At 37.6% G+C, this 21,464-nt stretch overlaps 1 protein-coding gene across 5 annotated transcripts in view; it reads left to right on the top strand.

The window, feature by feature from the left end:
* TENM3 (teneurin transmembrane protein 3) overlaps positions 1-21,464 on the top strand; it is a 465,114-nt gene that overhangs the window by 361,177 nt on the left and 82,473 nt on the right. For all 5 annotated transcript variants that reach the window (XM_085311387.1, XM_085311386.1, XM_085311388.1 and 2 more), the window contains 3 exons: positions 7,441-7,563; positions 14,060-14,274; positions 20,889-21,099. In XM_085311387.1, coding sequence (XP_085167513.1) covers positions 7,441-7,563; positions 14,060-14,274; positions 20,889-21,099 — 549 coding nt within the window. The remainder of the gene's footprint in view (positions 1-7,440; positions 7,564-14,059; positions 14,275-20,888; positions 21,100-21,464) is intronic.

Raw genomic sequence — 21,464 nt, 5'->3', positions numbered from 1 at the left:
TCAGCGATGTAATATGCACTTCCCCATCATCTCTGTACCTGTAATGACTTTCACCATGAAACAGTGAATAGCGTTGTCTGAGGGGAGAAAAAGAAAAAAAGAAAAGCAATGTTCAGAAGAAAGCCCAGGATAATTCTAAAGACTATTTAACCAATACTAAAGATTGTTATATARTRGAGAACACGGGATGATAATCAGACTAAATAGACAAATAAGAAACGACATAATAGATGCCTCTTATYTATAAATGGGTATTGAGTAATGATYGTTATTTCTGTTGTAAGAAATCTGGATTYTCTGTTGAGCTTTCAATATTTTCACATAATGCTGTTGACWGAATTAGACCATTGTTATATAAAAGTCGTTAACTTGACAACTAAAATGAAACATCTAGCTATGCAAGTTTTCAGAGGCATAAACATTCAATTTTTTGGTGAAGGTACTAAAAATAGTTATAGAGGCTATCAGACATCTTTCTTAACAGTTCAAATGCAGCTGTATTTTAATCACAAGCATCTTTGCTTAGAGATCAAGCAAAGTAAGTTGATCCATAATAGATAAGTGATACATCTTTGTTACTATATTTCCTCTAGGCAATTTTTGTGATGCTATTGCAAATTTCTTATTTAAACATGTCCATAAAAATGAGAAATAGAGAATCAAGATTGGATTTTTTGCAGGTGAAACAGTAATATCAATGAATTCATTCAGCAATTCTGGATAATTGGAAAAAGAGCACATTTTTTCAGTTACTATATGGAACTTGATAGGTATCACCAAGTTTTCATGTAATGCTATATTGAAATGTTTTACATTCAGAATAAAGCTTCAGAAACTCCTGTGAACATATGATGCTTCCTGTTGGTTAACCTTTGAAGAGGTTGAGAAAGCATGCACTTTCAAGTTATTTTTAATTTAGAAATAACTGATTTTTTTATTGATTTGAGAAAAGCAGCAATAAATAACAAATTTGTCATTATAACTATTTCACTTATTTAAAATTTCAATTCACTATTTGATCTGCAGCAACATCCAAGGCATCCTATTATCTTAGAAAAGAGCAAGTGAATGCAAATCAGTGGCAGTTGATTTGCACATCTTCTGGTCCACTCCAGGTCCTTTAGAACAAAATAGGTTCAGCTTCTAATTATAGCTGCAAGAAAAAATATGTGGGAGATAATTTAAAAAAACACTTCAATGTTCAAATATTTCATTTGAAAATGTATTGCCAACAGGGAGATGAACTAGAAGATAATCCTTCAACAAGATTGAGCAATAATTGCAATTTGCTCAGTTTAAATTATAATCTTTTTGCATTGGCTTTAAATATAAGTGATACTCACTTTACCTTATGTGTAAGTGTGCATATATATTATGCCATTAATTCTAGGAAAGCAATTCTGTAAACCGTAGTTTGAAAGTACTGGCACCCAGAAATTCGTAGCAGTAACAGTCTTGGAGGATGAGTTCATTTTCTTAACAAGAAGCTGATCTTCAAGCACATCTCCRTGAATGATAAGACTTGATTACCATTCCTTGTAAAATGCATGGGAAAAAGGAAGGAAGGAGCAAAGGTCATTAGGTTTCTTTTGCCAGCTTTCCCCACTGTGTTAAGTTGTTCCTYTATGTAGAGCGTACTCCAGAGACCTTACCTCCAGAGACCTTGAGGCTGCTACTTATAGACACTCAGTATTTCCAATTTTACTGTTCGTTTTTAGCTTTTCRTCTGTGATTATTATAAGAGTTTGGAGGAATGTTGGAAGCTTATCTCCCAATTCAGACAACTGAGCTTCTGTCCCTTTCTGTGTGAAAGGCCCTCATTTCTGTGAAATTCCTATACCTATGAAMTGCACTATCACTTTTAGAATTCTTTTACTGCAAAAGTCAAATTTACCAAATTCAGAATGTCAGCTGTTGAATTACTGGTTCTTCTAACCCACACAGACATCTTCTTTGGAGATTTCAGGCTCGTGCTCCAGTTACCTAACCTGTTCCTGTATGGCTACTTTATAATATAATGCCTCTCTCGCATGCATACAATTTTGCAAGTTCATCATTATCACCTGCATATTTAGTGCATTCACTTGCATAGCTGATAGGGTGTTTGCTATGCACTTTGTTTTTCATGTGAATTTTTTTGTCACTTACAGTACTTCAGAAGAAGATACAGTTGATCCTGTTGAGTTATGATGGAGAGGCCACTGAAGCTTTGCCCTGAACAATAAACAGGCTTCTCCAGTTTCCTTTCTCACTGCATTTGCTACTCTTCCCTRCAAAGGAAAAAATGTCCTTCCTCTCTTCTGATACCCTTCTGATACCAATAATCAACCCCATCATTGTGTGTGTGTATGTGTGTATATATATATGTGTGTGTGTATATATATGTGTGTATTTTCACATCTGTGTCCAGACTTAGCTTTCTGTTTAGGGCTTGCCTGTAAACATGATGACTGCTACATCATTCTGGACACTGGAGAATGCTAAYGTCTGTCTGGTTTCTTCTGCTAGTTACCCCATCCTCRTACTATTTGTGTGCATGAGGAGACAAAATCAGTCAAGCCCATGATTTGCTGAGTGGAAAAGCAGCTATGTAAATTGGTTTTCTGTTACAATTCTTTTGTAAGAGTTCTTTCTCAATTCTCTTTTAACTTTAGCAGAAGAGAGCTTTCAGCCAGTTAGCAAGATAGTGAGGGGAAAACACTATCCAGGCAGGATGCAGCAGATAATTGTTAATGCTCACAATTCTCATTTTGTCACATAGTTACATAAATTATCCGTCTCTCTTACCACCTACTAATAAAAGGAGTGATTTCTTTCTGGCTTACTGAAGAAAGTTTTGAAGGAGGTTTTGAAGTGATAATATAGTGTATTTGCTCAAGAACAAGCTTCTTACAAAGAGAATACATAAAATACTGAAATACTAGCTTGAGAAATGAGTGTACAAGACAAATGTGCTGGCAGTGTTAAAAGAAAGAAAGGGCCTAATAAGCTGCAAGTTACTTTTCCTGAAGCAGATTATTGTAAAATGTTTTACAAAGTGTGAGCTAGGTATAATACTTTTTTWAAATGTAGTGAAATGTATACTTGGTTGTTATTTTAATTACTGAATGGAGGGAAGAACTTCTAGTCTGATTAAAAACTAAAATAGCTAGACCTTTGTTGTAGAGAGAATGAAAAGTAAGCTCAACCAACTTTGAAAAACTGGGTTCAGATGGTTCAGTGAAGTGAGTGGTGGCAGATGGTAAGGTTATTTGATAGCCCRTAACAAATGATAGTGTTTCTTTGTTAGTGTTGATGTTTTTTTCTAGGTATAAATGCATTTCTTTCATCTGAGCTTTGAATCTTCTGAGTAGGCCAGTCCATTTGGCATGTATGCCCTGTGCTGCTCTGCAGGAATGTAACAGGAAGAAAGATGCAGAACTGCTTAGTTTGGTTACTGCCCACGTGCTTGAGATTTGCTCTGGGGAATCCAACCATATCAACTGTATCACGAGCCTGGACCCTGGTGGTGTTTTTGCACAGAGAACAGCACCGATCCCAGAGGAGCTTCCCTCCTCGTGCCTCTCCTTCCCACCCTGCTAGAGCGAACAGAGTTCTCCCCGTTGAAACTACCATTGCGCTCCAAAGGCTGGCTAGGAGACTGGTCATCTGGCTAGTGGCAGTGCAAATATCACCTTAAACCACTGCATCAGTCCCAAGGTGAAATGTTACAACTCCAGCAAGTGAAGTATGTCTGTCTGTTGGTAGCTCAAGACTGCTTCCCAGRACAGAGATATGGACCAAAACAGCAGAATAGGTACAAGAGAGCATCGTCTACTTCTCTGCTTAAAAAGTCATTCTGCTTCCTCAAGGGAGCAGTCTTGCCAGTCCTGATACTAGKAAGGGTTTGAGGGCACATTTGGAATTGTGACAACCCATGTTTGCTTCTGTCCCCGGAGAATTCATCCCTCCTTGCAGCTGTGGGTTGTGCAGATTGAGTTGTTGTTATCTGTGACCACAGTCATCGCAAACTGTGAGCCTCGTAGTTAGAGCCGAACAGCGCTCCCAGCAAATCCCTGCAGCAGCCAGTAAAGCTGTGCCAGGACTGAAAGTTGCTCCACTGTTAGTAGCCTCGCCTGTTTGTGACAGCCTAATTAAAGTCTCGGAACCAGTTATTCTAGGAAGGGTCTGTTGTCTTCATTGTCATTATTTAATACCTAAAAATGACAAACTGAATGGGAATAAACTAGACATGACAGCCAGCATCCCATCCAAAATGAGAAACTGCCTTACATTAGTTCTGGAGTGAAAATAGTAGCTTACAAATGTGAACTATATTTCCACTTTAATTTTGTTTCATATATTAAATTCTTTTTAAAAAGAAATGGATATATTATTTCTCTGCACATGCTGGAAAAAAATCCTCAGAAATAGAGRAAGATTAAACTCTTATATCCTCATCCCAAAGATGGAAGAAAGTCTTCATCCTTTCCTAGATCTGAGGAAACCAAGCAGGCATATATACCACCAGCGTCAGGAAAATAGTGTTTCCGTGCATCGTTCTGCCTCTGCAATTCAGAACTAGTTTATAATGTTTGACTTCGAGGWCTCAGGCTGCCCCCTGAGGTGCACTTTCAGTATACAGTTGGTCTGAAGTGTTGCCAGTGCAAAATCAGACTCGGTGGGACATCAGCAGTTTTTAACARGTGCCTCACTGGCCTCATAACACTGAAAAGATCTTTCTTATTAGATCACTTTATTAGATGACTGGCTGAGTAGAGGACAGTCCTAATCTGAAGCTAGAAAGCATGAGCTAGATATTGACAAAATAATGCCAGAATTTCTCTTAAACTAATCAGTCAATTTACCCATGTTCTTAAAGTTACATTCTACGTCTCTAAAGAAATTGTGCCTTGTATTTTGATCCTGTGTCAACAGGGCTAAGACTTTCGTGTTGTTCTTGTATGTTTGTAGTTAAATGAGAATTCTTTAAATTCCGTAATGCTGTCTCAAAGAGATTACTTAGTTAAATTATTTAGTGTATTAGGATACACTGTAAGGTTTGGATTGTCATTAGAATTATAAAGCTACATCTGTGGCCTGCTTCAAAAATAATTCAGTATTCAAAATCTGCGAGACTGCTCCATGTATCAGCCTGTTCGTTTCTATTAAACGGTGTTTATTGAACTTGGCAGCTACTTCAGTGCCAAATTTGAGAGAGCATTTCTGAAGGATACAAGTATTTACTTACCATCTTGGACAGGCAGCAGCAGTGGGACTGCATTGGCAGCAGCACAAAGAAAAAATAATTGTCGCTTGCCTTATAGTTACTATGGTTCTTTGAGGTGTAATCAGTGTAGATGCCACAGTTCTTGCCTTTGAAGACTTCARATTCCAGCTGTTTTGAATTATGAGGGACTGACTAAAAGGTCATGTCGGAGCTTCCCTCTCTGACCTCCCGGGGAGCGGGAAGGGGCACAGGGCACGTGTGTAGTACCAGCAGACAGAGCTGGTGGCGATGCTCTGAGCTCGTAGGTTTGGAAGGCATGTGCTCCTCGAGGAAGCTGTGACAGAATGAATGCTGCCTGCCTTTATTTTATTTTATTTCTTTTTTGCCTGTAAAATATTACGAGTGATAAGAAGCCAGCAAAGTTAAGAGAGGTGATTTAGTCTTCCGTAGTTAAAGACAAGAAATGTGCCGAGTTTGAATCGTAAAATATTTAGATACTTGTAATCTTCCATTGCTGCCAGTAAAGTGAACTAGTATAACAGATAGTACAATGTGACCCTAGGGCTTTTGATGTAATATATTAAAAGAGATATGATCATCAGATGGAAAGCAGTGGTTAAGATATAAATAAGAATTTCAGCTGAGGTAGGGTCCAAATAGTGCTAATTCTGGCAATGCTCCAAAATGGTGTTAGTGAAATTTATGGTTTAAAAAGAGGTGGGAGTAGAAAAAAGAAATAAGGTTTTAGGGTCAAGGAGCATTGTACATTATCAGGCTTTGACAGGCAATTTAAGGTCTGAGAAAGAAGAGTAATAGTGGAGTCAGAGACTTGAAACAAAGAGAATATTTCATCTATAGTGAGGAAGGTCTGGCAGAGAGGGTCTTAATTCTGCAGTGCTTGCTGTCTCCCTAAACTTCCACTGAAGTCAGTTTGTCCTAAGTAAGGGTTGTCTGTGGTCAGTACAGAGAGACTGAAAGATCAAAGATGAAACCGAATGAGATGAAGAAATAGTTTGTCATCAGGGTGAAAGGAATGAATAATATTGACTATAGCAGTGATCTGTGTTGGGAACAGAAAGAGCAGAAGAAATGAGATGCAGTGAATCCTTATGTTTTATACTCATTTTTTTTTAAGCATTAGTACAGAAAACTTTATCAGTGTATTTTTGTACCCTGGTAGCACTGAGGAACAGTTTCAGCTTTGGAGAAAACTGCTGTTGCAGAGTCAGCAAACCCTTGTTAAACCAAAACCAAATTAGAGTCATTACAATAAAATTCATTTTTGCTAGTAAGATAGACTATTTGGAAGAGAAGGGAAGAGACCACAGATACTAAGAAATTGCATATGTTCTGTGTATCACAGTGTAGCCTTATAGAGATTTTTTCGTTGTATTTTTGTTCTAAAGCTTTAGGTTAGGGGTTAATTCGTTAATCCCTGGATGTTATCTAGGTTCCTTGAGTGGTTCCCCCTAATACCAACGAGCAGATTGACTGTATAGTTAGCTTAGCTGAACGTTTTAAGTTGCTATCACACTTTCCAATAGATGTGGTTATGGTGAATGAAGTTCTCACAGTCCTCGCTGTGCATTATCCAGCTGTCATTACCAYAGCAGCCAAGTGCCTCAGCGTTGCAACTCTATGGAGGTCTTAGCCATGTTCTGCAGAGCGGTGCAGGGAATGGATATATAGCTCCGGGTTGCACAGGGCGTTTGTGAGGAATCGTAAAAAGCAGCGTTAATGTCTTAGGTGAGCCCTGTTACCACCCAACAGCACTGTCCTTCCTCTCCTCTTGTATCATTTGTTTACCCATTACGGCTAATCAGAACAGATCCATCTGCTGGTTGGTGAAATCAGTTATTTTGGTAGGTCATTTAGAAGCTTACTTAAATGATAYATCTCTGTAATGGGATCAAAAAATAAAAAAAGAGAAAAGGACATAATTACTGCCTATCCTTTTGAACATTGATTTGGGAMCAGTACAAGACTCGGAATAAGACTGGGGAGTTTATTGTCAGTGGCATTCACYGAAAGCACTGTATCATTAAAGGACGGTAGTAGTAATTGTTTGGTGCCATTGCTAAGTTGAACTATTGGTCTGTGAGTGCTTGTTCCTGTAATTTAATTTTTTAATGTATGACTTGCTGTTCTCCTGCAAAGTATGGAAAGCCATTATTTGTGTGATTTGTCATTGTGGTTAAGAGCATCAAATAACCTGTATCCTTTACCACCAGCAATGCATCTGTTTGGCCTCAACTGGCAGCTGCAGCAAACTGAAAATGATACATTTGAGAATGGAAAAGTGAATTCTGATACTGTGCCAACACATCCTGTAACAGTACCTGCTGGAGAAAATGGTAAGTGAAACAGACACCAGTTTTATTTCGTACTTTTAGTGTTTCCTCTCTTTGTGTTTTATTTACGTAATCAGATCATAATACTTTCCATCAAAAGTTTGTGTATTTAATGAAATAACTGAACCTCTGTAAATAACAGTGGTTTCAAGTAGGCCTGCAGATATTATATGAGAGTTGTATTTCAAGTGAAAAGGAGTACACCATTCCTTCTACCTCAYGTTTGAAGGAAGTGATGAATCCTCAGTAATCGCAGAATCGGTAAGGTTGGAAGGGACCTCTGGAGATCATCTAGTCCAASCCCCCTGCTTAAACAGGGTCACCTACAGCATGTTAGACAGGGTTGTGTCCAGGAGGGTTTTGAATCTCTCCACAGAAGGAGACTCCACAACCTCTTTGGGCAACCTGTGCCAGTGCTCTGGAACCAGCGATAATGCTGGTGGTGTTCGGAAAGCTGGCTGGCTGTCTTCTCACCCAGAATTCCTTGTGGGAATTCACATGCAGTATTTGACAAGAGGAGGAAAGCTCTGAACCAAACCAGAGAAGAGGTAAAACCTCGACATACCCTAAAATCCTCAATAACCTAACAATTGCCGTGGGCTTCTCAGAGATGRTGAGGGGCTGGGGCTGGCTCTGACGGTGCTGCCCGACAGCGTCGGCAGCCAGCTTCTGCTCCAAGGAAACTGCCAGGCTGGGACATGCATGGCATCGGGGGCCAGAACAAGGTATTTTATAACACCAGACCAGGTGAAAATTCAAGCTTTGGAATCCCAATTATCTCTGGAGCRTTTTCAAACAAAACCTGTGTCTGTAACAGAGGAACATGAACTCTCTTTCTGAAGCATTGGCACTGGAAAAAGCTCTTCAGGGGCTTTTACATATTTGTTGTATGCAGAAAACCACTTGTGATCAGGGAGCTTCCTATGGCATGATGACCTAGCTATGGATTGCCTTGCGTTTTTTCTGTAGATGAAGTTTTCTTCCTTTTTTATTTTTATTTCTCTCTGAAACATAATAGGTCATGAGTAGTATGTTCGTTTGTTTTCTTAAAGTGTCTAGCACATAATATTGAGTCTGAATCATCCAACCAATGTATAATGTCAAAAAAAAACTTTATTAATTTTGTTGTAGGAGCTTTTAAAATACAAACCACATAAAAGGATTAYTTTTTATCGACCTTTTTCCATGTTGCCCTTTAAGATCCTCCAAACCTTTAAGAGCCTGTGCACTTTCAGCTAACAGAGGCTTTAAAATCAATAGTTTTTGAATGGAAAACTTGATTTAAATGGTTGATGAATGCGGTATTTGCTTCATTACACAAAAATCCATTTTCCCTTTCACAAGGTACAGCTGACCTCTTTACCACTGAGGAGGAGGAAGCCTCTGCCAGCATTTGACATCTTGAAAATTTTTCAAGTTATCACAACTCCAAGTTAGCAAAATGATATAGCTCTTTTCCTTCTTTTCGTCATCTTATTAAACATATGAAACTTGTTCAGTAGGACCTTTATTGTTTTCATTTCCTTTACCCTAATGTCTTTTTCTTGCACTTGGATGTTCTCTTTCCATGTTCTTATTTATTCTGAATGAATAGAAAGAAGCTACTATATGGTTAATGAATATCCATAATGCAGTGACAGCTGATGAKCCTGCTATCTTCTGCCCTGGACAGAAAATACACTTAATTGTATAAAAGATATACATATTTTTCTAAATTTTTAATAAACACATTTTTACTCGATTTTTTAAAAGTAAAACCTGATGTACTTTGCTTTAAATATAATAGGAAAAAAAAAACAAGAATATCAAATCCTATTTTTCCCTCCTAATATCCCTAAATACTGTAAAAGAAAACAGGGTTAATTTGATCCACTGTTAACATGCCCTCTGCAGAATAAAGCCAGTGGCATTTATCAGCATACATCAATACTAAAGAATAGACAGACTAGAGAATAAACATTTTAAAAACACAGAAGGAAAGTTAAATAGAAAGGAAAGTGTGATGGCTAGATAGGAAATTTAAGTAAGGGCTTTTAAGCAAGCTTTGTACTAATTACTGAAACTATAAGGAAGAATCAGCAAGGCACAGCACAGCTTTCAGTCTAAACTTTGGGTAGTCCTGGGCCTCCTTCAGCCAGAAAATCGTAGCCCTTAGAGGCTTAGATCCTAGATACTCATTTGTCATTCAGACTTACAGGTATTTTGTGTGATGAATTAGCAAAGCTTATCTTTAAAATGCATCCTTATGAACTTTGGAGAAAAAATCAGCTGTGGGTTACCTCGAATCAGCTAATYGTAAGTTGGCAATAAAAGCATGTTAAATCACCCTTAAATGCAAGTCATTTGTTAAATGAAGCTTGAATCTCTGAACAAGCCTTTTCCAAAGGTTTTTGTTTCTTTCTTTTGTGGATTTATTTTTTCCTCTCAGTGCTTCTCTCTGTATGAACAGTAAACTACTGACAACATATCACTGGCTTACCTAGTGAGGCATATGATTCAGGGATATGTAAGAATATGTATTTTATATGGATATAACTAATTTTATAGGACATTTCAATTGAGGTTTTCCAAAGCCCTTTATAAACCAGGCTTAATCACATACAAACACCTACCTGAGGTGCCTGAATATTTTTATCAGTTTTTATAAACAGGAGATAGAAGAGACCRAAAAGTTTAAAAAACAGAGCTGAAAATTTGGTTAACTATTATATTTTAACAGCTGATCACATACCATATGCTTCTGGCTGAATTTTGTATGTCATATAAAATTAATGTGCCATTCAGAAATACCTTGTAATAACATATTCTTAATTTCAGAATTTTTTTAAATGGAAAAAAAAGAGACTGGGAAAAGGGAAATTTCATTTGGCTTACTTAACATATTTTCTGAGATAAGTTGGCCCTTTTATTTTCATTAAGAAACATTACATCTACTGAAACTGATATATATTGAGCTTTTTGTTTTGTTTATCATGTAGATCATGATAATTAAATGTATAATAGCTTCTTAATTAGATGTTCTATTGATTTTTTTTCTTTAGAAAGGTATGTTTTTAAGGAGGATTTTGATTTCATTTGGCATGTAATAGCAATAACATTTAACAAGAGCGTTAAGTTATTGCCCATAGTTGTTACAGAAGAATATGTAGCAGATGCCTTGCAGGAAAAAATGTGAATCCAAGGTTATGCAATGGAATGGGAGAATACGCTATTGATTGTCTGTAAATCCAGCCTTGCAACCTAATAGTCTAATTAGTGCTGTCTATGAAGGAAGGAAAATGATATTATCTGTGACACTATACAGCAGTTATTGTTAAGTATTTCTGTGGTTTGGTTATTCATTCATATTTATTCTCTATTAAAGATATTTAGATCACCCAGTACTTTGGGTATTAACCTCCAGAATGTTTTTAAATAGGGAATGAGAGCTGAGTTTCATATAAATTCAGTGATATCTTTGTATTATTATTTTTCTTGTATATATTGTTAAATATCACTATAATTAGTTTTTTAGTTCAGGATTTTGTCCACCCTAACCTCAGGCAATGGACCAGAAATTACAAATAGCAAGCATAACATTATTTTATGTATTAGCTATAATGCATTGCATTACCTGTATCATAAATATATAATTGTATATATTGTTTAATATGCAATAGAATAAATTCATATTTTATAAATTAACTAATAAGTCAGCCAGCAATATAAGTACAAATCATGATATAAATTTACCTGTAAATATAAATGTGTTTTTTTTTTCCTTTTGGGGAGGGCTAGTAAAAGGATGATTTGGCAGGGGGAGAGTAGAAGTGTAGTGAAAAGAAAATATTCAAGAGGTTACATATTTTAAAAATTGTTTTCATACTTTTTCTACTGCATCACTGTGGAATTATGTGAATGAATGTGACCAGTTTTGTATTTTGATACAAAGCTGTGCAATAAAACTTGCAATGTTTTACTATGTGAAAAGGAACTGATGAAAGTACTAAGATTTTTTGTAAGCCCATTGCAAAACGATATGGAAAGAGAGTGATAAATAAAGCTCTGTTCTTAGAAGGACAAAAAAATAGTGATGATTTTGGGAGAGAAAGAGTGTTGTTAAAGAGGCATGTGGTTAAGGGGTAGAACTAYCTCCTGTTTGGTGAGGAAAGGCGAGGAGCTGGGATCGCTTTCGCCTAAGGGTAGTTGTTGAAGCCCAATGGCAGACAACTCGGACCAGCCGGGCAAAATGTTTGTTTGATGAGGTGGGCCTGTTCAAGCTATCCAGTTCATTTTTTCCCATAGTCGGAGGTAGTTGCTTTTCATTTCAAATGTAGAAATAGCGGAAGTTGTGGATCAATACAGCAAACGAGTGTTTATTGTTTAGTGATTACCAGTCACCAGTGTGTGAATTATGTGACAAAAGGTGGCTTAAATTTGAAGGAAGTGGTAAGAAACAAATGTTTAAGCGAGCTGAAATGATGCATACAGATCCATCTTCTGGAATAACGTATAAGTATTGTGAAAGGTTAAGTCCAAAGTTAGAAAAGGATAAGACTCATCCTGAAATGTGTTCTTAAAAAAAAAAAAAAAGAAAGAAAAAAAAAAGAAAAAGTTTCTCCATTTTCTCCACGATCGAATATTTCACTGTCTCTTGAAAGCAGAACATTGATCATTCCGATGATCCTGTGAGACATTTTCAGTGACTGCAATGCTGTCGTGGCATAGCTGTGATGATGATATAAGCCCCACTCAAGGGCTCTCGGTACCGCTGCTCTGTTTAATTCAGAAGCAGTCTCTGTTGATCTTGGATGCACAAAAAGTGGTGAGGATCAGTCTGTGACCTCACCTGGCATTTCAGATTTTAATCTAGTTTTTTTATATTCTAAACATTTGCAAAAAGGTTGTGTCAGTTTGTTCCATCRAATGATGAATAATGTAGAATTGAATCATAAAACACAGGGCAGCAACAGAATGTTGTCAGTAGTTTAGCAAGTTAGCATCACTTGAACATGCTGAGCACATTCAGATGGGTCTAATTCAATCCTTGTAGATAGACTAGCTGCTGAAAAAAAGAAAATACATTGTTAAGAACATAGTGGACTGTACGRTTGTGACTGCAGTTCTGTTTTTCTTTATACGGCTTTGCTCAAGACACATCTTGATTTGAGAGATGCTCAAATGTACCATTGCTTACATGCTCTAGAGTTGATGCGTGTTGGTAAACAAGTTGTTATCAAAATCTTTACCTCTTCGTCTAAGTTTGATAGCGTTGAGTCCATTGGATCAAAGTAGGCTTTGACCCCTGGCACCAGCTGCCACGGTTGTCTGTGTTCAGCGACACAGCGTGGTTTGGTGCGTGGACGTCCGATGTGAGTCTTTGGCCTCAGACAGGGTTGATAACTCCTCTAAGCCATCCCAAATTGTAAAGCTGGGTGGTTGCAGTTTGTGCAAGCCACTTCTTTTAGTGCCTCAGTCCTAGTAGCTCTGTTTCCTCCGGTCTGACAGTAGAAGACACCACCGCAACTAAGCTATAATTTACGTGCTAATGAGCTTTGAGGTAGGTTTGTAATCTTTGATAGACTTGGAGTGTGTGCATGCTGTGCAAGCGAGGGCACTACGGAGATCGCCAAGCTGCCGCTGACCTGTGCTATGCCTGGGTACAGCGCRGTGCCTTGCGGACTTACCAGCTCGGGCTCGAACAGTTCGACCTGTTCATTTATTTGAAAATAAATCTTCTACGTGTTAGCATCATCTTCAGTGCTTCTGGGCTTTTCCAAACCAACATCACTGAGCTACTGAGGCTGAGTTGCGCTAGKGCTGAATAAAGAATTAACTATTAATTCCGTTCAGCATTATCTTCTGGGCCAGGACATACTCATGAGTGAAAAGAGTGAAAATACTAGACTTTTATAGGTTATTWTTCATTTTATTCAGGAGACAGTGTGCGCAAGGAGGTGGTGTCAAGCTTGGGACTGAGGCTAGAAAAAGCAGGGAGGAGAGGCACAAAATACAGACCCAGCGGAGCAAGAAATACTTCCTTTTTTTATGGAGCTCAACAACAAAAAATCAGGGAACTAGAGATATGGACATTGTTGGTATTATGTAGATACTCTAATATTTAATGGAGAAAAGACCATATATAACAGTTCTTTTAACTGGGCATGTTTATGTTTATGTTATTCTTAAAATCTGTATACAGCATTTGCTTTTACTGTACACATCAGGAGACGTATGTGCACACTGTGTATGCTGGATGACCCTGTATTTTAAAACACATTAAAAAAGTGCTTGGCATAGATTCTAAAGCATTTTCCTTAATGCTTGTAATCCAGGGAAGTTGTTGTGTTTTTACTTAGTAGATATTTGTGTGAAATCTTTGCTTTGGTAGTCCTAAATTTGTTAATTCCCTGGGATCTTTATCTGAGGTGAATCTAAATATTTGATGTTGTATATTAAGGATGATTAAAAGTAAGGAAGGAATACTAATTTTTGATCTCTCATTATTTTAACCTGTTAGGAAAATTAGGAGGATTTGCACAAGAAAACAACACTATAGATTCTGGAGAACTTGATATAGGCCGAAGAGCAATACAAGAAGTCCCCCCTGGGATTTTCTGGAGATCACAACTCTTCATTGATCAGCCACAATTTCTAAAATTCAATATATCCCTTCAGAAAGATGCATTGATTGGAGTATATGGCCGAAAAGGCTTACCACCTTCACATACTCAGGTAAGAGCTGCTTGCTTTATAAGTAGGATGAAGTATTGAAAACTGTGAGCTTGTGTCTTTTGTATGTTTTTTATTTCTCAGGATTACACTTTTTTTTTCATTTTACTGATTTTTTATACTTTATTGAGCTCATGCAGTGCACAAAGCATTTATAATATTGTAAGTGATAGAATCTAAAATGTATAATGTGGGGAAAAGTTTGTCATTTATGAACTGTTTTGAGTGCTATGAGCAATGGTGATGATTTGGATGCAGAGCTGTTTGATGCGGAATTTATGTGCACCTTTTTTTTCGTGGTATGATGACATCTTTAAAAAATCTAAGCAAATTATTATATTCTGGTCAGATGTGTGCCTGAGTATGCTCGGTAAAGTCTATATTTGCCAAATTTCCAAACAAGAAGAAAACAGTTTTTTAATGAAGTTCCAGTTCATTCTACAAGCAAGTGCTACAGTTTTGCAGCTTGGTGTCCCACTAAGTAAATAAATGCAAGATAAAATACTGAAATATGTGTCTGTAAAGATACAGTGGACTAGGCTTGTAAAAGCGTCAGTTTTCATTAGACATCTTACTGTCTTAAAATTTTATTCTTAAAGGTCCCAGAAGGGATTTATTCTGCTCCACCCCTTATAAGGTTTCTAAAGAGACTTTTTATTGTATATAATCATGCACTTGTATAGTAACAAAGAAAGATTTTTTTTATCTGAAGTCATAGAAAAGACTTCAGTTAAAGCATAAAAGAATGAATAGTCTGGATGGCAGGAGAAAGGGAGGAATTGTCATCAGAGGCAGTATTTTAGAATCAATTGTGTTTAGATTTTATTTTTAGGTTTTAAGACCCTCCAAGTTTAAATTTATTTCAGCTCAGTATTTGTCCAAGTTCCACTTGAAAAGGGAATTTAGCTCATGTTCTTTTACCCAATTTAGAGAAATATCCAACGTCTTACTGATTATTTTTTTAAAGTTTTTCTTTTTGCTGTTGGTTGGTTGGGTTTTTTTGGCCTGGACACATCTCTCAGTATAGTAGCCTAGTGGTATAGTTGGAAAGAAGCTTGGCTGATTATGCATAATATTCAGCTGCAACAGCAAACTGATATCTAAAAAATTCATTTTTTTTATTCTAAATACTGACTTACATATTTTTGCACTATTTTAAGAGACTTCATTTTTAGTTTAGGCTTAATTTTTAGAAGACTTAGAACTTGGAAATATTCCTGATTCTATCACTTATTTAGCAGGTACTGTCTCACACTGATTTGAAATTATGTCACAAGCCAAGAGAGAGGGGTTAGGGTTGAGCAAAGGAGTTTCACAGTGCTGAAATCACAGAATGTTACATTAGCCTTACTTTCTAGTTTAGTTTCCATTAAACTAAAAACAATTCATTAAATGCTGAAAATGCACTTGTGTTTATTTAAAAATTAGATCCTCATGAAAATAATTAAATAGATTTTCTTTAGACTCTCACATACGAAAACGCACCCTTAGGCTGGCAAAAAGCATGAGAAATTCTAGCTCAAAGAAAATTGATTCAGAAAGTTATCAGCCATTGGAAATAGGAGTTTGGAATACAAATGCCATCTCAAATGATAACAGTAATAACAGGAGCTAGGGGAATACGTGTGTGGCAAGAATGAATAAAATTGAAGAAGCTGATCTAAACTGCATTTATATGAGAGTAGGTAAGTATATGAAAAATGATCCTTACTTGATTCCATATCCTGGTAAAAGATTGAAATGGGGTCCCCTGTATCCAAAAACTGTAAAAGGTAAAATGAGATAGCTGTATCCATTCCCTGACATCTGTATTACACAGACTCGTTTTTGTTGGATTCCTACTATTCAACTGCTGATCAGAGTCAAGCTTGCTCATGTTTAAGTGTAATACAACAGGAAGAAGCATACAAGAATCCTGCTTCTAGTAGTTTCTGTGACTTTTTGGATGTGTGGTTGCTGGGATATAGGTCAAGCTCTCTTGTCCTAWTTTTGCCTGGTGTATAGTTAGAATTTTTTACAAGCCATTTGGCACTTGATATCTTGAAAAATTAAGTATGCTCACTTATATTGAGAAGTTGAATGGCAGCCCTATTGAATTTGAAGGGCTGCTGAGGATTGTCTAGAGCACAGAGTTTATCAGAATGTTTTTATGGTCTGAACCCTGTGATGTCTGGTTTACATACCTGAAATTAAGCATGTATGTAATGTTCAGCTGAGCAGTTGGCAGTTTTTTGTGACTATGTTTCTGCACCTGGAAAAGAAATTTGGAGTAAATTATTTTCCCACAGGTTAGGCCTTTTTCCAACGACGCAAAAGCCTAATCACAATTTTACTGACGAAGACACAAGTTGTATGGTAAAATGTATATTTTACCAAATTACATTATATAAGGAAATTAAGCTATTTAAGCAAAGGAGCATCTAATGAAATAAACACGGAGAGGTATGCTAGCATAAATCTGTTCATGGTTTTCCTGTCTCCCCTAAGCCTTCTAGCTAGTGCTGACAGAGATCTCATTGGTAAACCAGGCATAGCTGGCAACGGCAAGCTAACAGCTAATTCCTGGCTTCTCTACGTCCTTTCATTGAGTGAGACAGCTTATTCACAGAGCTTCAAGGCTCACAGGAGCATGATATAAGAACAGGAGGGCCCATGCTGGGTCTGATCAAAGACCTATCTAGCCCAGTATTCTGTCTGGCGCTAAGTAGTAGTAACCATTAGCAGATATGTAGATTAATGTAACATCACGATAGACTTGTGACTTTTCCTAGAATACATTCTTGGCCACCAGCATTTTGAGGTTGAAGGACTTTGTGAGTCAAAGGTGCTGTCTTTGTACCCTATCACCTTTAGATTTTTTTCCTATGAATATATCTAATCACTTTTGAACCCATGGAAGCCTTTTAGTACCCATGACATTTGTAGCAAGGAGTTTTATGGATTAACTGGTCATCTGTAATTGCTATACTCTGTACTGTGTTTTGAGACAGCCTCCAGGTAATTTTAGTTTGACACCTTCTTGGTAGTTTTTTGGAAGAGACAGCGGACAGTTTCTCACTGTTCTCTTCTCCATGATATTCTTGATTTTTATGGATCTCTGTGGTGTCCTCAAAGAGTTATGTCTTTTGCAGTCTATTTAGTCATTCTTTGTAGGAAAGCTGTTTCATACCTTTGATCATCCTTGTCCTTTGCTGAACATTCTTCAGTTTTACTGAAGCCTTTTTGAGATGAGGAGACCAGAACAGCAGAGGATATAGCTAATGTTGAGCTACCATGGTTTCATGCAGTGGCAGAATGATGTCTGTTCCTTTTTGATCGTAGAACTGATATTTCCATAGAAGTATCTGCCGCAGCTCCCAGATCTTGTTCAAGAATGATAAAAGTTGGCTTAGAGCCCATCTCTGGATGTTTAAAGTTAAGGTTGTTTCATGAAGACGATGGAAAGTAGGATCTCTCCCATATGTATTAAATTATGTTTACATYTCTTGAATGCTGTCTGCCCTTGTCTGATAGTCACGTAGTAATGAGTGCTAATAACAAGATTTGTGCAAATGAACAACTGCTTGAGTTTCTCAGACAGCAGTGTTTGAATGTTCAGATCTTACAATAAAAATAGTATAAAACTGATTATTATCTGTACTCTGCCGGCATTCCTGAAGTTTACTTACCAGCCATCCCTCTCCGATAGCTTTGCACGTACTACTGTGATTTGTACGTATTCCTGATGACACACTACCTTCTTCAGCTCTCTCCTTAAAGCTTGGGTCTTTCTATGAATGTCTGCCTCCTCTCCATTGGAATATTGGCTGTAATGCAAAACTTAAATACCTCATTTGTTGCCCTGTTCTCCAATTCTCTTATGGTCCCTTTGCCTATTTGTCCACCTTTTTGTTGTATCCAGTTAAAAATAGACTCTTGGAAGTATGAAACTGGAATCTTTCCTTCCATAGTTGTGCAACCTCTTATGCTAATTATCCTGCTACTACAATGGATGTAATAACAGAATCATAGAAATAAGCTAGGGAGAGATCTCAAGTCTTTCAGTTCGCACCCTTATCTTGAAACAGGATCGGTAGTATCTAAATAATTCTTATCAATTGTTTAGCATTACCTCATAAAACAGGAACAGCATRCAGCAACTTTTTCTCCTCCTTTCCCATAATCCAAAATAATTGGGATACAGCACGTCAGAAACATTTTGATACATTGTAATCAGGACATAATTTTTGATTGCATTTCTGGTTTCTCTTCAGACACCAAAATCAGTCACAAGCACATGCTCTCTGTGTGTGTCACCAACCAATCTGAGATGCATAGTGCTGTCTTTCTGAGGAATCATAAATAAATCAACCAGAAATAATTGACAGTGGCTGTCCATGCAAACCCCAATCAATGCAAGCTTCAAAGTCTTTGTGACACTTTCTAAAAATGTCACTTTCATTGCAGCCAGAGAATCAATATGTTTATTTAAAGAGACTTTAAGAATAACAAAGGACTTTGGTTTAAAGTAAAACTGAATGGAGTAGTAGGGCAAATCAGCACGTTTAGACTCAAGGTAATTAATTTATCCCCGTAGGAGGAAAATACAATGGGTATGTTTTTTGCTCATAAAGATAATTGTTTTTTCAGTCTATTCTTGTTATTTTCTCTTAGGAGTACAAATCCAGCCCTTAAAAAGATTTAAATCTGGGGGACAGATGGAACAGTAAATGCCCTCTGTATGGTTTTTAAAATATAATCTAAAATGCTATTCTGATAACTACACASGCCCTTATTATGTTATAAATATAAAATCATTAATTGTACCATGCTTGTCAACCATGAGTGTACTATTTGTGGTCGCTTAAGTAGTATCATCACTTCCTTATCAAAAAGACATTTTTCATTTGAAATTGTCCTCCTACAAAAATGACCCTCTGCAGTATACAAATTACAAGATCTCTCCTGATGTCCATAAGTAACTTGTTAAAACTCAGAACTCCCTGATTTTTTTTTCTTCTTTAAATATTTGCAAATAGTGCGAGCAGAAAGAAGTGTTCCTATGTTGGTGGGAGAGAAAAAAACAAAACAGTTGCTCTCTCTCACAAAGCAAGATAAATATTTAATTCTCTGACAAATGAGAACATTGAGTGGTTTTGAATAATCTCTGCTCTTCCAAAACAGTTGCATTAGTTTTCGTGTGCTGTTGCACGTACATTCAAAGTGACAGCGTAGCAAGGTACTGGCTTCTGCACATACTAATCGTGTTACGTCCTGTTCTGCTTGTTCAGATATATTTGGAAAAGTGTTTCAGGTGTTGATAGAGGCATTTTAACTATGCATTTCTTTTACATCCTGAATAGTAGGAAGATAATTCCAATTACTGTAGAGGAACATTCTTATAATACCATCGAATTTTGGGCTTTTGAGTAGAATTTCAAAGAGAGAAGTACTTAAATCCAGTTTCGGGACAAAAGCTACCATGTTTTCTTCTGTCCAGGGAGCAGTTTCTGAAGGTCACAGGTCAGGACATAAAACCACTGATTCTCCAGTCCCAGTAACTGATGTTTTCCTACCTCAGGTGAATCAGTTGTTTCACATGCTGGTCTTTACCTTATAGACCCTGGATGTAGTTCCATTTGAGAGTTCTCAAACATGGGAAAATTGAAGGTTTATGTGTAGTAGTTCATCTCATGCAATAAAAACACATCAGAGTAAAAATGAAATGGTGGACTGAGTTGGGAAAGCAGAGGTAAGAATGCTCTTTAACTTCCATAAGTGCTTAATTTGGCTATATACACCTTGATCTTTACGTGACAAACGTGCAGAAGAAACCTTCCAAGGCATGAGATCAAACTCCTGGTTAGTGTAAATCAATGTAAGGCCCCGACTAGGTTTAGCCCCACGGGTGCCGTTAGCGCTAGTTAAGAGTTACGTGCATGAAATCTCAGGGCTTGAGATTACTCATTGTTTCCAATGCTTGTAGCAGCTCAGATGCTACGTTTTCCAAGTCCCACAGGCAGCTGTTAACCTCACCACATTTCTCTAGATGACGTCCATTAACCTGGAGTACAGCAGCTCAGTTCACCATTTCGCACAGGTGTTTCCATTTGCTGCTTTGGGCTTCCTTTGTAAGAAGTGGAAGTAAAGCTCTGTCCTTCTCCCAGAACTTCTGACTAGGTGGTGGGAGGATTGAGCAAACAATTTAATACATATTGTGAAACTAGATAAAAAGCAAAGTAGATTAATGGTGCTGGATATTATTAGCAGCTGAGATGTGTAACACACTGAAAGGGAGCTCTCACCTATGGATCAGGTGGAAGTCATGACTACAGATTAATCACAGCTGACCTTTTCTTCTGCACAATACATGAAATAAATTGCTTGCCCTGTGCTGGTCACCAAGAGAGCTGTTGCTGTGTGCACAAGTGGTCATTGGCCTTTTTGTTTGAAATCTTAGCATGGGGTGSAGGAATGAGCCAGGGTTAGTTCCAGCTCCTACCTCTGCACTCCAAAAAGGAGCTTCCTTGGTCAAAATACCACCGTAGCATTAGGATACCGCGGGCAAGCCAGCCACGGCACGGTCCGGGCCGTGCCCGTCCTGTGACACGTCGCRCTCCTCTCTTCCTCCCCGGCAGTACGACTTCGTGGAGCTCCTGGACGGCAGCCGGCTGATCGCCAGGGAGCAGCGCAACCTGCTCGAGGCGGAGCGAGCGGGTCGGCAGGCGAGGTCCGTCAGTCTCCACGAAGCGGGCTTCATCCAGTACTTGGATTCTGGCATCTGGCACCTGGCCTTCTACAATGATGGGAAAAATGCGGAGCAGGTGTCTTTTAATACCATTGTGATAGGTAAGTGTAATTTCCCAAAGTTTTTACCAGGAACTCAACTTTACTCTCTCTCTCTTTATTTTTCCTTTTTTTTTTTCCCAAATACAGAGATAAGCCTTCTTATTTAAATGGTCTGACTTCTTTTCATGGATTTTCCTTTYATTGTGTTTCTTTTGCTGCTCAGAACAAAATGCAGAATATATATTTTAATTAGTCATGCTAGAATACGAGGTCTGTACCTCTGTGTAAAACAGTGCTTGAAAGGAGTGCACTTTTTGGAAGTATTTGTTAAATGGCACAAGGCTCTATTTTGAGCACAGAGCTCATATTGTTTCATCATTAAAATTTGAGGCTTTTTGTTGGAATGTGAAGTACTTAGATATTGC

Source organism: Rhea americana, unplaced genomic scaffold (assembly GCF_003343005.1).
Source record: "Rhea americana isolate MKP2758 unplaced genomic scaffold, rheAme1 scaffold_34, whole genome shotgun sequence".
NCBI classification, from domain to species: domain Eukaryota; kingdom Metazoa; phylum Chordata; class Aves; order Rheiformes; family Rheidae; genus Rhea; species Rhea americana.
Note: the sequence above shows the minus strand (reverse complement) of the source record. Positions and strands in the feature narration are given on the sequence as shown.